This window comes from Periophthalmus magnuspinnatus, chromosome 16, assembly GCF_009829125.3.
Source record: "Periophthalmus magnuspinnatus isolate fPerMag1 chromosome 16, fPerMag1.2.pri, whole genome shotgun sequence".
Classification (NCBI taxonomy): Eukaryota; Metazoa; Chordata; class Actinopteri; order Gobiiformes; family Gobiidae; genus Periophthalmus; species Periophthalmus magnuspinnatus.
The window spans coordinates 613,353-635,043 of NC_047141.1; the positions used below are offsets into that span (position 1 = coordinate 613,353).

Consider the following 21,691-nt stretch of genomic DNA (forward strand, 5'->3'; position numbering starts at 1 on the left):
CCTGCCCTTCCCAAGCCTCTCTTAGTCTGTCCCTTAGAGCATCTCTTCCTTTAGTCTTTATACCATGAATATTTATACCAAAATGATAAAGCTACATGTATATAAAAACAGAGTAACTTTTGTTTCACACTCATGAGATAATGAACTTTTACACTTAGGCAGGTAGAACAGCACAGAGTTTCCTGTGGAATGGGAACAGAGCCTTCACACATGTCCATGGGAGTGGATCTCTCCTTCACTGTGGTTCTCCTCGAGGTTTCTCTTTTTCCCCACTGTTTTTTTTGTTTTTTTGTTTTTTTTTTAGTTTTTCTTTGCCGAGAAGGAGGGTCTAAGGACAGGGGATGTTCTGGGACAGTTATCAATTTGCTTGTTTTCTGTTTGCTTGTCTGTTTCTCTTTCATTGTTAATTCTCTAACTTTCTGTTGATTAAATCAATTCTCATGTTCAACCCTAAAAGATAACTGCTGTTGTGATTTTGGGCTTTACAAAATTAAATTGAATTCAATTCAATTGAAGATTTTCTTCACAACATGAATACACATACATTTCCATCACACCCCATTCTAATGTGATGAAATGTTCCACAGAAGGTTTTTAACATTGTTCTAAAATGATGAAATATTCCAAAGTTCAGCTTTAACCCTTGTGATGGAAATGTAAGTGTATTCATGTTGTGAAGAAAATATTTTTATCATATATCTTTGTACAAATGCAGAGACCCAGATTAGGCATGACCATGTGAAGGCTCTGTGCCATCCTCCCACCTTTGTTGTCTTATCTGTCCTCAGGTGTAAAAGTCCATTATCTCATAGTTGTGAAACAAAAGTCACTTTGCTTTGAAATGTAGCTTTTTCATTCCGGTATAAATACTCAGATGCTCGGGAGATGAGAAGGAGAGATGCTCTAAGGGGGGGTCTGGGGCCCGAGCAGGCCTGGGCCCTGTCCTGTCAATATCTGCTGCAACAAAGAATAAACCTTTTTGTATTTCAAAAGTCACCAGGCTTCACAAATGGATTATTATAGATTATTCAAGAGATACAGTATGTTTCCACAACACCCAGTTCTAATGTGAGGAAATGTTCCACAGTGGAGCTTTAATCATGTTCTAATGTGGAGTTCTCCTTAGAAACATTTTTAGAGTTGTGTTTTGTGATTCTGTGATGGGCTGGTTTCAGATGACAACAGAACCGATGAGGACAGGCATTGTATTAAACCAGGGGTGTCAAACTCAGTTTCACCGAGGGCCACATCAGCAAAATGGTTCATCTCAAATTTGCAAAGATATAAAAAATATTTCTGTGTAACTGTGTAACTCCTGATAAACTGATATTTTAAGACAGTAATACATTTAAATTTACCTTGTCGCGGGCCGCATAAAATGACATGGAGGGCCACATTTGGCCCCCGGGCCTTGAGTTTGACACATGTTAATTAAACCAACTCAAAAATAAAAACACTGCTCCCCACTGGTATATATCAGTAAATGCAGTCCGTCAAACTCCTCTGTATTCAGTTTATGAGAGATGTGACGATCTTTTACTTGCTCAATAATTATGGCCTGGTTTATGGCTAATATCTGGGTAATTACTGGGCCTATCCACACGAAACAAAAACTGGTACAAGGTTTAACGTCTTCTCTGTCACTGTAAATTTTTTTAAAATAATTTTTTCCAATGGCTTGGGGAAATGGAGCCCCCATTCAACCCCAAAGAAGTGATTTTTGTCAGTTGAAAGAACTTTAAACCATGAGATTAACATGATAAATTTGTGGAGCCAGTCCCATCAAATAATGAGAAGGTGAGTCTCCCACAGAGTTACATAGAGTTACACTGAGTTACATAGATTTACACTGAGTTACATAGAGTTACATTGAATTACATTGAGTTACACTGAGTTACATTGAGTTACAATGAGTTATATTGAATTACATTGAGTTACATTGAGTTACATTGAGTTACAATGAATTACATTGAGTTACATTTAGTTACCTTAAGTTACACTGAATTACCGTATTTTCCGGACTATAAGTCACCCTTTCATAGTTTGTCTGGGCATGCGACATATACTCAAATACAACTTATATGTTGTTATTAAAAATATAGAATTTCACATCTTCGTTTTTGTCCCACTGACAACCGCACAATGGCACTCTAGGTTTGTGTACCAGCTTTTACTACTCCTCCTCATTGAAAATTGAAAATTTCAACTTACGGTAATTTAAAAGACATGTGAGAAAGACTGAACAAAAATGCCCCTAAAAGAAAATCGTATTCTGCTGAGTCTGATGACAGCCACGCTGAAGCGGAAATGGAAGCTACCTCCGGACTTAGGGGTGTTGTTCAGAAGCGACACAGAGGATGAAGAATTCAGTGGATTTAGTGATTTGGAGTGAGATCGAGAGTAAATATGTTAGCTTGTTTTTTATGCTTTAGTTATCTGATTAATTGTTAATATCTTATGTTAACATACCAGACACGTATTGAGGTCGTTGTGTATGCTTCATGTAGCTGAATAAATATAAATGTGTTACGTTAGCGTGCTGTACTGCTATTCAGCATGTTGTTCTCTATTTTGTTACACTGCCTGGCTAAAAAGAGTCGCCACCTGGATTTAACTAAGCAAATAGGTTGGGGTTGATCCAGTTGGTCAGGTCTAGGTTCAGCAACAGTATGTGCTCAAAGAATGAGTAGTAAGGGAAGAAGAATGAATGACTATCTGAATATACTGAATGACCAGGTTATTCCATCAATGGATCTTTTCTTCCCTGATGGCACGGGCATATTCCAAGATGACAATGCCAGGATTCATCAGGCTCAAATTGTGAAAGAGTGGTTCAGGGAGCATGAGACATCATTTTCACACATGGATTGGCCACCAAAGAGTCCAGACCTTATCCCCACTGAGAATCTTTGGAATGTGCTGGAGAAGGCTTTGTGCAGCGTCAGACTTGACCATCATCAATGCAAGATCTTGGTGAAAAATGTATGCAACTGTATGGAAATAAATCTTGAAACAATGCCACAGCGAATGTGTGCCATAATCAAAGCTAAAGGTGGTCCAACGAAATGGGTGTGATCTTTTTTTTGGTGGCAACTTTTTTTGGCCAGGCAGTGTATTATTATAAGAGCATGACCTGAGTTGGGTAGTACTCAATTACATTTACCTGGTTACATTATGTGCCCTCCCTCCTCACCTACTAAGATGTGCCCTCCTCCCCCTCCTTAGGTGTCCCACGAAACCCCCTCCCCCCCACAGGTGCATGTGGCAGTGGGCGGAGTCTGCGCGTTCAAACCGCTCCTGTTCCGCCTCGGTTCAGTCTTTGCTCTGCGCGCTTCGGGACACTTCGGCTCCTCTCGTCCATCTCCGGAAAACCTCGCCTTTTTCTCACTTCTCTTACTTTTTCCAACTTTTTCCAAATGGCGATTAAGGTGAGTTCATGAACTGCACATAAAAGGAAAGTATGTAAAGTGGAAAGTATGTTAAAAGTGCAAGAATATGTTTGGGAATGTGTCGGAAACAGGCGGAAATAGTTGAGAATTCCTGATAGCGGAGACGTGCAGGGCGTGAACCAGGATTAAAAACTTAATCCAACTCACATTAGCGGTTCTTTCGAGGGATTTTTCCGCAGTCATAGTTTAGTCCTCGCTTAGTCCGGGTTTAGGTGTGGGTTAGTCCTTCTATTATGCTGCTTTCAGACCTGGTTTAGTTTCGTTTAGCCCTAGTTTCTTACTAGTACTTGTTTATTACGCAGAACTGGTTTTGTTCAAAGAGCAGACCCTTACCCTGATCTTCATGTTTGTTTAGCGCGGCGTTAAACCGACTTTAGTCCTGCTTTATAGCCTCTAGTTTGTTTTCACTCAAAGTGTCAAATCCTCCTTATTTTGTTTAGTTTAAAGACTTATAGCCCTGGTTCAGACAGGCTTGTTTTCATTTAGACCTGTTATAGACCCGGTTTGGTTCTGTTTTGTTTAGTACAAGGGCTAGTCTAAGACTCAGGGTGTAGCCCTTGTCCAGTCTTAGAGCAGCCCCTGCTCTAGTCCTGCTCTAGTCCTGCTCTAGTCCTGCTCTAGTCTTGCTCTAGTCCCGGTTCATTCCTGGTCTAGTCTTTGCTCCAGTCTCTGCTCTAGTCTCTGCTCTTGGCCCGATCTAGTCCAGGCTGAGTCCTGCTACAGTCCTGATTTAGTTTTGGTTTAGTTTTGCTCTAGTCCTCATTCAGACCTGTTGTAGTCCCGGTTTAGTCCCCGGTTTAGTCCCCGGTCTAGCCCTTGCAGTCGTGGGTGTGGTTGTTACCATTCACAGACAGAATCAGACTTGCAGATCTAAGCCTGACTCAACAAACTTGTGAAATTTGTCACTGTTTGTGAGATTTAAATAAAATCCAGCCTCAGGACAAGACTGACTCCAAACTTTACTCTACAAACTTTACTTCACAAACTCTACTAGTCCAGTTTTCTCCCTGTATTCTTGGACTTGAAGTTTTTTACCATGTTGTAATGCTGTTCCCTCATAAAAACATGCCTGTCATCCATGCATGTTTTTTGAGTAATCGAGCGATCTCTCCCAGGCCCTGTTCAAACCTTCCTTACCGTTAATAGTATGAGTCTGTACAAGGCTCCCCCCACAAGCCTACATCAGCCACGCAACAATTCTCCATAAGTATAAAAAACATTATACAAAACTGTACACAGCAACTTAACAAACCTGATGTGATGTGCAGTAGTTTATCAAATGTTAATATGCAGTTTTGGGCAAATATAACATTTTCAACACAATAAGGAAACATGGTGATCTAGGTATGTTGTGTGTTACAGTTAATACCCCATAGAAGTCAAATACCCCATAGGAGTCAAATACCCTACTCTTTAACACCCCACAGAAGTCAAATGCCCCCTCTTAAATACCCCACAGAAGTCAAATGCCCCCTCTTTAATACCCCATATAAGTAAAATTCTCAAATTTCAAAGGCCGAACATTTTTGAAGTCCCATCATTTCCTCCACAACAGAATCTCCTGAAATATCTCTGTCTCTCCCTGTGTGTCAGATGCCCTCCCTGTGTGTTCTGTACAAACATGTTCTGAAATGTGATTCTTGTATTAGGTTGTCAGTTCAGATTTCAGTCTTTTTGTCGATTCTTCTGAACGTGTTTAAATAATATTTAAAACTTTGAACAGAATCTGAGTATTAAAACATAAATCACAAATCTATTGGCAGAAAAATCACAGATATTTTTCCTGGACCAATGACATATTTACTCCTAAAACGTGGAGTATGTTTTAAAAATGTGTCTTGTGTTCAAGCCTGTTCTACTTGCAGCCCCTTGACCTTCTGTAGACTTGGATCAGACCTGGGTCAGTTTAGTTCAGGTTTAGTTCAGATTTAGCTCTGGTTTAGTCTTCGGTTAGACATCGCTTAGACCTTGTTTATACCTGGTTTAGTCCTAATTTAGTTCTGTTTTAGTCCAGGTTTTATCATGGGTTAGACCTGGTTTAGTTCTAGTTTAGTCCTGGTTTAGACCTACTTTAGTTCTCGTTTAGACCAGGTTTAGTCCTGGTTTAGACCAGGTTTAGTCCTGGTTTAGTCTTCGGTTAGAGCTGGTTTAGTCTTGAGTTAGATCTGGTTTAGACCTAATTTAGACCTGGTTTAGTTCTGGTTTAGTCTGTAAGGACATAATGATCACCAAATCCAATCTAATCTGAAGTGCATACTGCTGTAGGAAGGGCATCTGGTGTAAATAATACCAGCTAAATTACTGAGCTGAAGAGTATTCATAGTTGAGTCATTGCACATTTGAAGTCATTCAGGCAAGACTTTGAAAAGACTATACTTGGCAAATGATTTAAAGGTGCACCAGGTAACTTTTCTGGAGTGGAATCTTCACCCTGGTTGTCATCACCCTACATTCGTGTTATGAGCATGATCGCCTCTCCATCTAACCTGTAACTCCATCTGGTGCTTGTCTCCATGGAGATAAGACATTAAGAGTAATATCGCCATGGAAACAAGCTGGTAGCAGACCCCCACTAAGTTACACAATTCAGTCTACAAACAACAAAATATGGGTCTTATTCCATGTAGAAACGGCAAATAAATTCTGTAGTTTACAAACATGTCCCTGTGTGCCAGATGCCTTTCCAGTGTGTCAGATGCCCTTCCAGTGTGTCGGATGGTATCCCAGTGTGTCGGATGGTATCCCAGTGTGTCGGATGGTATCCCAGTGTGTCAGATGGTATCCCAGTGTGTCAGATGGTATCCCAGTGTGTCAGATGGTATCCCAGTGTGTCAGATGCCCTCCTTGTGTCTCCCTGGGGTCTCCCTGGGGTCTTATTCTCTGTAAGAGCTGCTAATCCTGTAGTTTAGACATAGACACAAACATGTTCTGAATTGCATGAAATTCTTGGATTCATTTAAAGTTCAGCTTGAAGTTTCTTGTTGTGGTTTGAATGAACAGTTTGTTTTGTTAAGGTAAAAACTGTCCACATGAATGTACTGCCTCTAGCAATATTTAGCAGGCTCCACTGAGTCCTGGTTTAGTCCTGGTTTAGTCCTGGTTTAGTCCTGGTTTAGTCCTGGTTTAGACCTGGTTTAGACCAGGTTCACACCAGGTTTAGTTGAGTTTAGTTTAGACCTGGAGTTGTGTTTGTTTCATTCTGTGACTCCTGCTGATGACATGTCGATGTGTTCTCAATAATGAGCTATGTAGTTATAGACGACTTTAATAAAACAAACAAGTTCGCTCACTTCCGCGTTCGAAAACTGTGGAGCCCAGTGGGAGCTGACATCATTGTAAATGTCATCATAACAAAGCACCGCATGCTGTTGGTGCCCCCTATGGACAGCTGCACATCACACTAGTGAGCAGCTCATTTTGTGTAGTCATTTTGTACTAAAATGACTACACGATGCTGCCATATCACAGATTAAGAAAATAAAACTGGAGAAGGAAGTGTGTTCGTCACAGTGGGCATGTATGTCACAGTGGGCATGTATGTCACAGTGGGGGGGGGGGGGATATATCGAAAAATTGGCATCTGGAAAATAGTCGATTAAAGATTACTCGAACATGAATCACTTAAAGTACAACTTCAGAGACTCAATGAGAAGAAACAACTAGAACATGGTTAAAAGTGGTATACAGATTATTACAATTATTTTAATGATTCTCACTAAAGCTGCATAATTGTGGGAAAAAGTCTAATTTTGTGGATCACTGCAGTTGTGATGAGATTGTGACGTGAGTTCACATTTAAATGTGAATTTAAATCTGAACTAAACTCATCCAAGACTCCCATGTATTTTAGAGCATGTCTGTAGAGCTTTTACACAGATGAGCTCCCTGGAGACACAGGGACATTTCATGTTTGTAGAGAGCTAAACTAAATGTACAGTGAGATTGTTCAGTATAAAATGAAATTATTGCAGCCAGGTTGTGCTTGGAGTGGTGCATTGTGGGAGCTGTAGTCTTGGGCCTGATGAGAGTCAGATGTGAGTGTCAGTCACATTCCACACATTCTCCAGAGTCCAGCCTCATTCACAAAATATGTTTCCAGCAAAACATCTGAGGATTGTTTAGTCTTGGTTTAGTCTTGGTTTAGTCTTGGTTTAGTCCTGGTTTCGTCCTGGTTTCGTCCTGGTTTAAGTCCTGGTTTAAGTCCTGGTTTAAGTCCTGGTTTAGCCCTGGTTTAGACCTGGTTTAAACTGTCTGTGGTTCTGGTTCTGACATGGTCTTCAGTTACGGTTTAGTTTTTGCTCTTCTCTCCTCAGTACTCAGGTTTAGTCTTGGTTTAGACCTCGTTTAGACTTGGTTTCTAACCCAGTTTAATCTACTCAGTATTCTAAACTGGTTCAGTCCTGGTTTAATCCTGGTTTAGGCCTGATTTTAGACCTGGTTTATTCCTGTTTCACGCCTGGTTCAGCCCTGGTTTCTGACCGGTTTTGTCTCCTCAGTACTCAGAACTGGAGCTGGCCTTAAACACTTTGGTGTCAGAGTTCCACAAAGCGTCGGACAACAAAGCCACGATGAACACCACTCAATTCCAGACACTGCTGTCCAATCAGATGCCTGCGCTGTCCAAGGTAAGACTTTTAGGCTTAGGCTTTTAGATCGGCTTTTAGACCGGCTATAGACCTGCTTTAGACCTGCTTTAGACCTGCTTTAGACCTGCTTTAGACCTGCTTTAGACCTTCTTTAGACCTTCTTTAGAACGGCTTTAGAATGGCAATAGACTGAGTGTTTCTGGCATCGATCTCTGATAAAAACATGTCACATGTTTGAACATTCGTTCTAAAATTACAGTGTGTGTACAGTATGCTCAGCTGCTTTTTAGACAAACAGGTGCTCCAGGACCCTAACCCTGTCTCCTGCCTGTTCAGACCTGCTTCAGTCCTGGTTCAGTCCTGGCTTTCAGTCCTGGCTTTCAGTCCTGGCTTTCAGTCCTGGCTTTCAGTCCTGTGGTTAGTCTGGGTTTAGTTCTGAGTTAGTTCTGGTTTAGTTCTGGTTTAGTTCTGGTTTAGTTCTGGTTTAGTCCTGGTTTAGTCCTGCCTTAGTCCTGCTTTAGTCCTGTTTTCACTCCTGGTCTAGTGCTGGTGTCCTAGTCCTAACCCAGTCTCTGTTCCGGTTCTAGACCCTGGAGTCGGATGATGGTATGGGGAAGCTGCTGCAGAAGATGGGGGTCCAGAGTGGACAGGAAGTCTCCTTCGAGAACTTCTGGAGCCTCATCAACTCTCAGGCCACGACCCTGTTCGACGCCACACCCAAGGAGAAGGGCGTCAATTGCACCTGCGAGGTCATGTGAGCGCCTGTCAGAGCACTTATCCAGGAGAAACTTCCAATCGCAGAGAAGGGGGGACATATTCAAACTAATGACATATTTAGATTTGGAAATTTCTTTTGGTGTCAAAAACATTAAACAGGGGTGTTATGTCAAATGGATTTTTTTGTTGTTAAGTTTTCTCCCATGTTATAACGTTCCCTCATCACGTACCTGAAGAGGTTTAGATGTCATCTATGCACGTTTGAGTATTTTAGCACTCTCCCAGGCCCTCCCCAAACCTAGCAGCACGAGCTTGTACACGAGCCACAAGCCCACGTCACCCATGCTCCCACATGACAATTCTCCATAAATAAACAAAAGCATGATACAAAACTGTACACAGCAATTTCATAAACCCGATGTGATGTGCAGTAGTTTCATTAGTGGGATGCAGCTAATTGTGTGGTGATAGTGCTCTGAAGGGGGAGTGACTTAGTGCAGAGAGTAAAGGGAGTTTCAGAGCTTCAAAAACTGAAGTGAAACATATAAAACATGTTAATACGTTGATTTGGGCGAATATTACATTTTCAACACAATAAAAGGAAACATGGTCATCTAAATGTTATGTTAGTTAATACCTCATAGAAGTAAAATATCCTCTCTTTAATACTCCATAGAAGTGAAATACCCCCTCTTTAATACTCCATGGAAGTTAAATACTCCCTCTTTAAAGTTTATTCTGGTAAATGGGGAAATACCACTTTAAAATGACATGTTTCTGACACTGTGAAACTGACACTTTTTTAAATGACACTTTTAAATGTTTAGGAAATGATCATTCAAATAAACGGTGGTGTTTCAACTTCAGTCTCACGTTAAGGACCAAAATACTTCTGATACTAAAACTGTTTACATTTTGTATTCAATATGTACTCCTAAATTCCATCCAGGTTTAGTCTGGGTTTGGACCTGGTGTAAACCTGGTTCAGACAGGGTTTAGAATAGATTTGGACGAGATTTAGACCTGGTTTGGACTAGATTTAGACCTGGCTTAGTCCTGGTTTTGACTTTGATACTAACCACATATTATAAAATCAATAAATGTTTTTTTTCTGTAGTTGTTGTTGTTGTTTATTGCCAAACACACACATCATAAAGCTGACAGCTGAAAACACCTTATTTTAGATGTACACATACACACATGATCTACTATGATCACACATGATATAGTCTACGGGACATGCTCAAAACAGTAGGTGAATTGTGTAATCCCTCATTTGCCCAGCAGAGTTCACTGTAGAGATGGTGTTTCCTCACAGCTACACCTTCAGGACACAGCCAGTGGAGGGCACTGTTTTAGGGGGCTCCTTTTTGCATTGACCCCAGCTCAGTTTGATCATGGTTCAGTCCTGGTCTAATTCTGGTTTACTCCTGGTTCAGTCCTGTTTACTCCTGGCTAGGTCCTGGTTTAGTCCTGGCCTAGTCCTGGTCTAGCCCTAGTTTACGCCTAGTTCAGTCCTGTTTTAGTCCTTGTCCCGGTTTAATCCTGGCTTAGTCCTGGTCTAGTTCTGGTTTACTTCTGCATTAATCCTGGTTTAGTCCTGATGTAGTCCTGGATCAGATTCGGTCCAGACCTGGTTCAGGAGGGATTGTTGGACCTCTGGATCAGTGAAATGTGGATTCAGAGGCAACTTCACTTAGGTCCTCTTGATCTCCAGAACATTTGCAATGAAACTACCCGGACCAGACCTGAACCAGAGCCAGACTTGGACCAGGACCAGACCTAGAACATACCTGGAACATACCAGGACCAGACTAGAATCAGACCAGGACCAGACCAGATTTAGGCTTAGACCCAATTTACCCCCAGTTTTGACCCGAACTCTGGTCTCATCACACCCAGCGCCAGCTCAGACCAATCCATCTTTAAAAAAACCTGAGTCTTATGCTAATCAAGCAAATGAAATCTGGTCTACATTCAAGGCCATGAACCAAACAAGGACCAGACCAAAGACAGGATCCATACAAAAACATCATTCACAAATCTGTAATTAACCAAATGTAAGATGTGTCCACTAAGTGTCCCTACCACACACACATGTACAGGTGAAGTGTCCCTGTGACACACATGTACAGGTGAAGTGTCCCTGTCACACACATGTACAGGTGAAGTGTCCCCGTCATACACATGTACGGTCAAATGTGTCCCTGTCACACACATGTACAGGTGAAGTGTCCCTGTCACACACATGTACAGGTGAAGTGTCCCCGTCATACACATGTACGGTCAAATGTGTCCCTGTCACACACATGTATAGGTGAAGTGTCCCTGTCACACACATGTCCTTGTCACGAACGTATACAGGTGAAGTGTCCCTGTCACACAGACATACATGTAAAAAAAGACAAGAAAAATTCAGTATAATGATTTTTATTCCATAATTATGTTAAACTAAAATATCTATAAAAATGTCTCCTTTTCTGTCTCAAAGCTGATCTCAGTCATGTTTCCTCTGGCTGTGTCTGGTCTAAACCAGGTCTAAACTGGCGCTAAACCGCGCCCAAACCAGGACTAAACTGGGGCTAAACTAGGACTAAACCAGGACTAAACCAGGGCTAAACCGCGCTAAACCGGGGCTAAATCAGGACTAAATACCAGAACTAAACCGGGGCTAAATCAGGACTAAACCAGGACTTAATACCAGGTCTAAACCAGATCCAAACTAGGTCTAAACCAGGTCTAAAACCAGGACTAAACCAGGGCTAAACTGGTGCTAAACCAGGACTAAACCAGGACTAAACCAGGAATAAAGCAGGGCTAAACCAGAAGTAAATACCAGGGCTAAACCAGGACCAGCGCTCCAGAGGAAATTGGTGAGTCCAGCTTCACTAAACATGAGTGTATCATTTTACATTTAAACCCAAAATCAAAATGAAACAATATTTTAATCCCAAATGCCTAAAGTCCCAGCAGCTGCTTTTGTTCTAGTAGCAGCAGTAGTAGTAATAATAGCATTAGAAGTATTTGCGTTAGTAGTAGCAGTAGCAGTAGTAGTAGTAGTAGTAGTAGTAGTAGTAGCAGATTTAGTAGTATTTGATGCGGTATCAGTATTAGTTCAGTGGAAGACAGTCTGCCTCCAGCGGCGGTCAGGGGTGAACGGCCAAAGACAATCCAAGATGGCGGCTCTGAAGGGACGGGGCTCCACAGCGAGATCCAGCAGCTCGAGGCGTGAGCAGGCAAGACGCACGTTCTGAGGGCGAGTGGTGAGACCAGGGGCGGGCTCAGTCAACTACAAAGAGATACAGGCGAGAAAACAGGGTTATACAGAGAGAATGAGAGGACAGTGGGGGAGAGAGCAGGAGAGAGGAGTAGAGAGAGCGGAGAGAGAGAGGGAGAGGAGAGGGGGGGGGGGGGGGGGGAGGAGAGATAGGGAAAGAGGAAAGGAGGGAGAGACAAGGAGGTGGAAAGAGAGAGAGGGAAAGAGGAGAAGAGGGAGAGTGAAGAAGAGAGGAGCAGAGAGAGAGAGACAAGGAGGTGGAAAGAGAGACAAGGAGGAGGAAAGAGATGAAGAGGAAAGAGAGAGAGAGAGTAGAGGGAGAGGAGAGAAGGAGGAGAGAGGAGGAAAAAATTAGACAAAAGGTAGTGTGTTGTTACAGGGATGATGTGGTCAGAAGGTAGCTGGAAGGCGTCGGCGATGGCTTTGGCCATTTCATATTTGGTCATCTGCTCCTGAGCCGAGAAATGGAACACTCCGCGCACAGACCGGTCCTGAACAGAGAGAAGAGACCTCAAACCAGGACCGGGTCTACAGCCAGTCCTGCCTTAGCCTGGCTTTAGCCCTGTTTTAGTCCTGTTTTAGTCCTGCTTTAGCACTGTTTTAGTCCTGTTTTAGTCCTGCCTTAGCCCTGTTTTAGTCCTGCCTTAGCCCTGTTTTAGTCCTGTTTTAGTCCTGCCTTAGCCCTGTTTTAGCCCTGCCTTAGTCCCACTGTAGCCTACTGTAGTCCTACTGTAGTCCTGCTTTAGTTCTGTTTTAGTCCTGACTTAGTCCTGACTTAGTCCTGCTTTAGTCCTGCTTTAGTCCTGCTTTAGTCCTGACTTAGTCCTGACTTAGTCCTGACTTAGTCCTGACTTAGTCCTGACTTAGTCCTGACTTAGTCATGACTTTAGTCCTTGTTTAGCCGTGTTTCAGTCCAGGTCCAGTCCTGGTTTAGTCCCTCTTTAGTCCCTCTTTAGTCCCTCTTTAGTCCCTCTTTAGTCCTGGTCCAGTACCTGTCTGCGCCTAGAGCAGATGTTGCTGCAGACCCGGGCCACATCTCTGACCTCAGTGGGGAAGCGTTGTTGGGTGTGGTCCAAGGAGCAGGTCTGAGCAGAGTCCAGGACCGAGCCCCAGAGAACTGTCACAGCACTCTCCTCCAACCGCTCCACCTCCCCGAAGAGAACAGGAACCCGCAGAACCACACAGTCTGAGGAGAAGCGGGTTAGACCTGGGTTAGGACTGGTTTAGTTCTGGTTTATACCTGGTTTAGTTCTGGTTTAGACTTGGTTTAGTTCAGTCCTGATCAAGTCCTGGTTTAGTCCAGGTCCAGTACCGATGCAGTGTCTCTGCGCCTCCCTCTCTCCCTCCATCTTGCTCCGGCCATACAGGTTCAGGGGGTTGGGGGCGTCATCTTCTCCATACGGCGGGTTTCGACCGTCAAAGACATAATCTGTGCTGATGTAGACGAGGAACGCTCCGCACACCGCTGAGAGAAGAGGGAGAGAAGAGGGAGAGGGAGGGAGGAGAGAGGGAGTGGGGGAGAAAGAGGGAGGGGTGAAAAGGAGGAGGTGGAAGAGAAGAGACAGAATGAGAGAAAGAGAAGAGAGATGGGTGAGAGAGGTAGAGGGGGAGAGAAAAGACACAATAAGAGAGGAGAGAGAGGCGGGGGAAGAGGAGAGAGAGATGAGAGAAAGAGAAGAGAGGGAGGAGAGATAGGAGGAAAGGGCGAAAAAGAGGAAGAAGGGAAGAAAAATAAAATACAGGTCTAACTTGCAGACTGCAGTGGTCAGAGGTGACACAGCAGAGATCACGCCGCATAGGTCTGAGGTTGCACAGCGGTCATATAGAGGTCATACCTGCCTCCTTGGCGAGCACAGCAGTGGCGTGCACATTGAGGTTAAGGGCGGAGTCAGATGCTCGCTCCACAATGTCAGGGCGACGTTCAGCGGCGCAGTGAACGATCACGTCGGGCTGAAAAGAACAAATATGTGCATTTATTCATATTTAAAATATCTGCAGTAAAAGTACCTTGTGCTGTTGTACCATGTACCATGTTGTACTTGGCCCTCACAGGTCAGAGTGTATTGCAGTAGAAGTAGTAGTAGTAGTTGCAGCAGCAGCAGTAGTAATAGTAGTACTAGTAGTACCTTGTGTTGCTGTACCATGTGTATCTGCTCCTCATACGCCAGAGTCTATTCGCAGTAGTATTTGCAGTACCTTTTGCTGTTGTACCATACGGTGTACTTGCTCCTCACAAGTTAGATCGCACCGCAGAGTTCCAGGGAGGGCACGGCTGAAGCCCGCTGCTATGACGCTCCAGCCGTCGTCACGGAGCTGTCGACACATGCTCCGCCCCAACAGCCCCGTTGCCCCGGTGACAAGGACCCTCCCCTTGGCACTTGGCCCCGCACCATCAGACTCCTGGGGGACCAAATAAGGAAACACATTTTAAAATATTGATACTTTGCAGTGACATCACCATGCATATACTATACATATAGAAGTTATCATCTTTGGCCCACAGAAACATAGAGAAAGTGTCAGCAGTCACCTCCAGTCTCTCTAAAACTTTCAAATCAGGCTAAAAATCTTGGGGTAATAATGGACTCAGGCTTGAACTTTAACAGCCACATCAAATCAATAGTATCCGTAGCTTTTTACAATCTAAAAAAAATTGCATAAATCAAAAGTATACTGTCAAAACCAGACTTGGAGAGACTTATCCATGCATTTGCCTCCAGTAGGTTAGACTACTGTAACTGTACTGTCTCCAAACGAGCTCTAAGACAGCTGCAGTACATCCAGAACGCTGCTGCTCGGGTCCTGACTAGAACCAGGAAGTACTTCACACATAAGTCCTGTGCTCAGATCTCTGCACTGGCTCCTGTGGCTCAGAGAATAGACTTTAAAGCAGATCTGCTTGTACAAGCCTCTCCATGGACTACCACCGAAGTACATCTCCCACATGTTAGTGCCACATGAACAATCTCACGCTCTGAGGAGTAAACATGGACTAAACCCGGACTGAACCTGGACTGAACCAGGACTGAACCAGGAATAAAACAGGGCTAAAACAGGACTAAACCTGGACTAAACCTGGACTGAAACAGGACCAAACCAAGATTAAACCAGGACTACACCAAGACTACACCAGGACTAAACATACTGAATCAGCGTTTGAGTTTTGTGCAACTAAAACCTGGAACAATCTTCCTGAAGATGTGAGACAGGCCTCCACTTTGCCAATGTTTAAATCCAGGCTCAAATGGTTCTGTTTAGCTGTGCATATGACTGAAAGGGTTTTATTCTGCACTTTTCTCCTTTAATGTTATCTTATGATGATTATTTGTGATTATTTATGTTTTGATTTGTTGTATTGTGATTTTAATTCTTATTCTGTAAAACACTTTGAATTACTTTGTGTACCAATTGCTATACAAATAAACTTGCCTTGCCTAGAAAACTCCAAAAAGTCGATTTGGCAGAAAACCCTTTAAAGTCCAGACATTTATGATCAGAGCTATTGTTTTAGCCTTATTTAAACTTCTTCCTGTACATTCAGGATTAGTAATAAACAAGAAGATATAGAGATGCACAGTCTACGGTCACAGCAAAGACTGTGTTTAGTCTCACGTGAACTCACACATGGACCAAACCAGAACTGAACTAGGACTAAACCAGGACTCAACCAGGACTCAACCAGGACTCAACCAGGACTCAACCAGGACTCAGTCAGGACTCAACCAGGACTCAGCCAGGACTCAGCCAGGACTCAGCCAGGACTCAACCAGGACTCAACCAGGACTCAACCAGGACTCAGCCAGGACTCAACCAGGACTCAGCCAGGACTCAGCCAGGACTCAGCCAGGACTCAGCCAGATCTGAAACAGGACAAAACCAGGACTAAACCAGGACTGAACCACGACTAAACCAGAACTAAACCACGACTAAACCAGAACTAAACTAGGACTGAACCTGGACTAAACCAGGACTAAACCAGGACAAAGCCAGGACAAAGCCAGGACAAAGCCAGGACTAAGCCAGGACTAAGCCAGGACTAAGCCAGGACTAAGCCAGGACTAAATTCGGACTGAACCAGGTTCAATACTTGGTTGGTTTAGTCCTGGGCCAGGTATTACCCAGGCACTGTGCTGCACTGCTCCTGACATGTTGAACTCAGATGCCCTAACACACATCTATTATAAATCTCAGTGTCCCTCACCCCCAGACACGTCCTCCAGCTCCTCCGGTGGAGGCCAGCCGAGAGACATAGTCCCCCCAGCGTGTCCTGGGTCTTCCCCGTGGCCTCCTCCCGGTGGGACATGCCCGGAAGACCTCCCCAGCCACCTCAACTGGTTCCTCTTGACGTGTAGGAGCAGTGGCTCTACTCTGAGCTCCTCCCGTGTGACAGAATATCCCTAAGGGTGCACCCGGCCACCCTACAGAGGCCACTTGTATCCGTGGTCTTGTCTTGTCGGTCTTGTCTTGTCGGTCATTACCCAGAGCTCATAATCATAGGTGAGGGTAGGAACGTAGATTGACCGGTAAATCGACAGCTTTGTCTTGCGACTCAGCTCCTTCTTTACCACAACAGACTGATACAGCGACCGCATCACTGCAGACGCTGCACCGATCCGCCTGTCAATCTCACGCTCCATCCTTCCCTCACTCGTGAACAAGACCCCGAGATACTTGAACTCCTCCACTTGAGGCAGAGACTCACCACCCACCCGGAGAGGGCAAACCACCTTTTTCCGGTCGAGAACCATGGCCTCGGATTTGGAGGAACTGATTCTCATCCCAGCCACTTCACACTTGGCTGCAAACCGCCCCAGTGCCTGCTGCGGGTACTGGCTCGAAGAAGCCATCAGGACAACATCATCTACAAACAGCAGAGATGAAATCCTGTGTTTCCCAAACCAGACCCCCTCCGGCCCCTGGCTACGCCTAGAAATTCTGTCCATGAATTTCTAGGCGCAGAGGACACCACGAGGGACACGGTCGAATGCCTTCTCCAGATCCACAAAACACATGTGGACTGGTTGGGCATACTCCCATGAGCCCTCGAGGACCCGATGGAGAGTATAGAGCTGGTCCAGTGTTCCACGACCAGGACGAAAACCACACTGCTCCTCCTGAATCCGAGGTTCGACTATCGGTCGGATTCTCCTCTCCAGTACCCTGGAATAGACCTTACCGGGAAGGCTGAGGAGTGTGATTCCCCTGTAATTGGAACACACCCTCCGGTCCCCCTTCTTATACAGAGGGACCACCACCCCGGTCGGCCAATCCAGTGGCACTGTCCCCGACCGCTACACGATGTTGCAGAGACGTGTCAGCCAAGACAGCCCCACAACATCCAGAGACTTGAGGTACTCAGGACGGATCTCATCCACACCCGGAGCCTTGCCACCGAGGAGCTTGCCAACCATTTCGGTGACTTCAGCCAGGGTGATGGACGAGTCCGCCTCCAGGTCCTCAGTCTCTGCTTCTTCCTCGGAAGACGTGACGGTGGGATTGAGGAGATCCTCAAAGTATTCCTTCCACCGCCCAACAACATCCCCAGTCGCCGTCAGCAGCTCTCCACCCGCACTGTAAACAGTGTTGGTGAAGCACTGCTTCCCCCTCCTGAGGCGTCGGACGGTTTGCCAAAATCTGAGGCCGTCCGATAGTCCTCCTCCATGGCCTCCCCAAACTCCTCCCAACTCCAAGTTCTGCAGCACGCTTGGCCCGCCGGTACTCATCAGCTGCCTCAGGAGTCCCACAAGCCAACAAGGCTCTATAGGACTCCTTCTTCAGCCTGACAGCATCCCTTACTTCTGGCTCCTCTTAGTCTGACCCGTTGTCCTGGACCTGTTTGCCATGGGTGACCCTACCAGGGGCATGACGCCCCGGACAACATAGCTCCCAGGATCATTCGGGCTCACAACCCCTCCACCACGTTAAAGTGGCGGTTCAGGGAGGGGAAATCAAATCCAGTCACAGAAAATCAATAAGTGTTACAGAGCTCAGAATACAACCTGCTCCTGTCTACACCTGCCACAGCACCTGTCTGCACCCGTCTCCTCCTTCTCTCTGCCTCTCCTCCTCCTCTGCCCCTGCTTCCTCCTCTCTTCCCCACTCAGCACTCCTCCTCTGCCCCTGCTTCCTCCTCTCTTCCCCACTCAGCACTCCTCCTTTGTCCCTGATTCCCTGATCTGCCCTTATCTCTCCTCTTCTTAGCCTCTCCTCTCTGCCCCTCTCTCCCCCTCTCTCCCCTCTTCTCAGCCTCTCCTCCTCTCTGCTACTGTCTGTTGTTTTATGATAATGAGCTTACTCAGACTCTTGTTGTTGGGACTGTCTCTCCTCCTCTCTGCCCCTCTGTCATCCTCTGTGTCTCTCCTCCTCCTCCTCTCTGCCCCTCTGTCCTCCTCTGTGCCTCTCCTCCTCTCTGCTCCTGTTTGTTGTTTCAAGATAATGAGCTTACTAAGGCTCTTGTCGTCGGGACGTGTCTGGACTGGAGCTGATCTCGGCTCAATTTCATGTTTGTTTGATGAGAGCAGCTCGGTCCGACCCGCCGAACCGGCTCCGGGTGAACCGGCTCCGGGTGAAGCTGAGCCGTGTGAACGTATCTCCCTCCGCATCATGCTATTCACACCAGTGCTTCACCACAGCAGTTTAATGGCGTTGTTTACGACCTGAGACCTCTTTCCTCATCTGCAGAATTATCAATGAACCCTTCATGTTATATTCTGTTTTATTTATCGAGACTAAAACTCAAAGTTCAACTTTGACAGTCACGAGGCGCAGGCGCAGCATCTCTTTCATTTTCATACTATTCATTTCATCTTAAACAGATGAAAATAGTGCTCCGTGAAAATAGTGCTCCGTGAAAATAGTGCAACATTCTGACGCAAATGGACCAGACCATAGGCCGTGTCAGGTCTGTGGCGAGCATACACGCTGTGTGTCCGTGCGCTCCGGGACAGGACCAGAGGCAGAGACAGGACCCAGGGACAGGACCCGGGGACAGGACACTGACCTGCGGCTCTTCGCTGCGGAACCCCGGCATCTGGACCCGCGCCACTACGAGCAGAACCGGGCTCAAAGTAAACGAACCCGGTGGAACCCAGTGGATCTCTATAGCAGAGCTTCGAGGAACCTTAAAGAACCCAGCTGAACTCGCGCATGCGCACCGAGTCTGCGTCTCTTCCTCCCTCCTCCTCTGCGCTGCTCCTGCGCATGCTCCTGCGTCTCTGCGCAGCTCTCTGCGCGGACAACGAGTTTTTGGAAGGGTAATTTTACAGAGACCAGAAACTACGCAACTTTCTGGAGGTGGCACGTCACCTGCATGATTTCATGGATACAGAGAGTTAAAACCGTATTTAGGAACATTCTTTATGGAGATAGATCATGTTTATGCCACTGTGAAATATTACAGCCAAACAACATTTCCATGGAAACCAACAAAAGCCCCTGTGTAAACCCTCAGTCGTCCAGTTCTAATATCCACAGCAAAAGACGAAGTGGGCACCAAGTTTGTGGGCACCACTTGAGCTCTGTGTTGTAGAGAACGGATCACTCCGAGTTTGTGCTGTAGTGGATGGTGTGAATCAAACAGCAGGTATTGGTCAGTGTGTGTGGGCTTCCTGTAGACTTCGACCTGCAGAGAGAATCTTTCCTTAAACAGGAATCGGGGCCTAAGACATAACCTCTCCCCCATCTATAACAGACCCAGAACAATGAGAACAATAGCAGGGTCGTTAAGGGCTGAATAGGGTAGTTCCGGCTGAAACTGGAGACAATAGCTGTTTACAGTTTTAGTGTAGTTAGCCCCTCCCCTCAGATAGATATAAGGCAGGAAAAATAGTCCTATAAACACGAGCTGGTCCTCTGAGGTGTGACCCGGTGACCATGCGTCTTCAGTTCGGACTTTTGGGGTTTTCTGCCAAGTTTGCACTGCAATTTTGGTGGTTCGGCATAATCCGGTTTGTGACTGGGTCGGGATGGCGTCCCAAGTGGACGATGACGGGGACTCTGACGACTTTATACAGTCAGGTAGAGCAGGAGGACTGGGGAGGGGAAAGGCTGGGAATAGGAGCAGCCAGAGTAGCAAACGGAGCCAGAGTAGCAAACGGAGAATGTCTTTTGGAACAGATGTCCAGATGTCCAGAGTCCAGATGAAGGGGGATCTGGGGGTCAGAAAAGAGCAGTGAGAGAGCAACATAATCCCAAGGTCATTATTAAGTTTAAAAATGAAGGAGAGATTGGAAAAGTTGGAGTTCTTGCCTTGTCTAGGGAGATAAAAAAGAAACTTGGGGATGTGGTATTGGCAAAGGTTTTGCGAGACAGTAGTCTGTTGATTGTGTGTAAGTCAGAGGAGCAGAAAAACACTGCAATGCAGGTTGGGAGTATCGGGAAAATGGTAGTGAGTGAGTGTAAGATTGTGGGTGAAAGGAAAGGGGCACGTGGGGTGATTTCAGGGATTCTTTTGGATGAGGATTTGGACAAAATCAAAAACAGTCTGGGTGAAGGGGTGAGTTCTATTAAAAGATTGACGAGACGGAGTGATGGTCAAAGAGTTCAGAGCTTGTCGGTACTTCTGGAATTTCGTGATGTGGTGCTTCCTGAAAGAGTGAAAGTGGGTTGTTTGAGTTTCCCGGTTAGAGAGTTTGTCCCGCCTCCGCTCCGGTGCTACAAGTGCCAACTGTATGGGCATATAGCTGCGGTGTGTAGAGGGAAGCAGAGGTGCTTAAAGTGTGGAGGGGAACACAGGATTGAGGAGTGCAGCGAGAATGCCCAAGTTAAGTGTTGCGACTGTGGGGGGCAGCACACTGCGACGTTTGGTGGGTGTGAGGTCAGGAAGAAGGCAGTGGAGGTGGAAAGGGTCAAACAGGCAGAAAATATCACTTATGCAGAAGCTGCAAAAAAGGTCCAAGTGCAGAGACGAAGTGGAGGAGCGGCTGCTGCTCCATGCAGAGGAAAAATAAGTCCAGGCCTGGTTATGAATGACTTGTTAGTATTTTTAGCTTATGTGATTAATTGCTCTGAACAAGCCAAGCATAGGGCAGATAAAATCAAGATTGTGGTAAAGGGGGCAGAGAAGTATTTGGGTGTAAAAGGAGTGATGTGGGAGCAAGTGTACAAGAGGTTGGAGGAGGACAGAAAGGTGGGAGGAGCAGGTGAGAAGACCTGATTGTACTTCAGTGGAATGCTAGAAGCATTAAAGCAAATGGACAGGAATTTAAGGGGTATGTGCAATATAGTAAGGTGAAGCCCGATATAATTTGTGTACAAGAGACATGGCTTAAGCCTACATTGGATTTTAGTATTACAGGATATGAATGTGTTCGAAGGGATAGGCAAGGGGGGAATGGGGGTGGGTGTGCAATATTTATTAGGTATGGGATTCAGTATAGGGTTTTAAGTAAAGGAAATGTCCTGGAGTGTATTGTGATAGAGGTTTGGGATAAAGAAGGTAAGGTTAATATAGTCAATTTTTATAATCCATGTAAGCGGTTATCAATGGAGGGGCTAGAAGAATTTACAGCTTATCTTGAGGGTAAGGCTATATGTTGTGGTGATTTTAACTCGCACAGTACATTGTGGAGTGGGCATAATGATGAGAATGGGTTAGTGGTGGAAGACTTGATGGATTGGAAGGGGCTGGTGTGTTTGAATGATGGAAGTGGGACCAGGTTTGA

General features: G+C 45.4%; 1 protein-coding gene across 2 annotated transcripts in view; it reads right to left on the reverse strand.

Moving 5' to 3' along the window:
* The window catches only part of mat2b (methionine adenosyltransferase 2 non-catalytic beta subunit), a 220,739-nt gene extending 201,529 nt beyond the window's left edge, over window positions 1-19,210 (reverse strand). Inside the window, exons 1-7 of one of the 2 annotated variants that reach the window (XM_055227646.1) lie at window positions 19,030-19,176; window positions 14,226-14,429; window positions 13,865-13,979; window positions 13,342-13,494; window positions 13,022-13,215; window positions 12,407-12,520; window positions 11,358-12,041 (exon numbers count right to left, since the gene is read on the reverse strand). In XM_055227646.1, coding sequence (XP_055083621.1) covers window positions 11,868-12,041; window positions 12,407-12,520; window positions 13,022-13,215; window positions 13,342-13,494; window positions 13,865-13,979; window positions 14,226-14,429; window positions 19,030-19,059 — 984 coding nt within the window. In that variant the 5' untranslated portion in view covers window positions 19,060-19,176 and the 3' untranslated portion in view covers window positions 11,358-11,867. Of the gene's footprint in view, window positions 1-11,173; window positions 12,042-12,406; window positions 12,521-13,021; window positions 13,216-13,341; window positions 13,495-13,864; window positions 13,980-14,225; window positions 14,430-19,029 lie in introns of those variants that run through there. The other variant, XM_033981105.2, reaches the window with a different exon arrangement.
* Window positions 19,211-21,691: the final 2,481 nt, after the last annotated feature.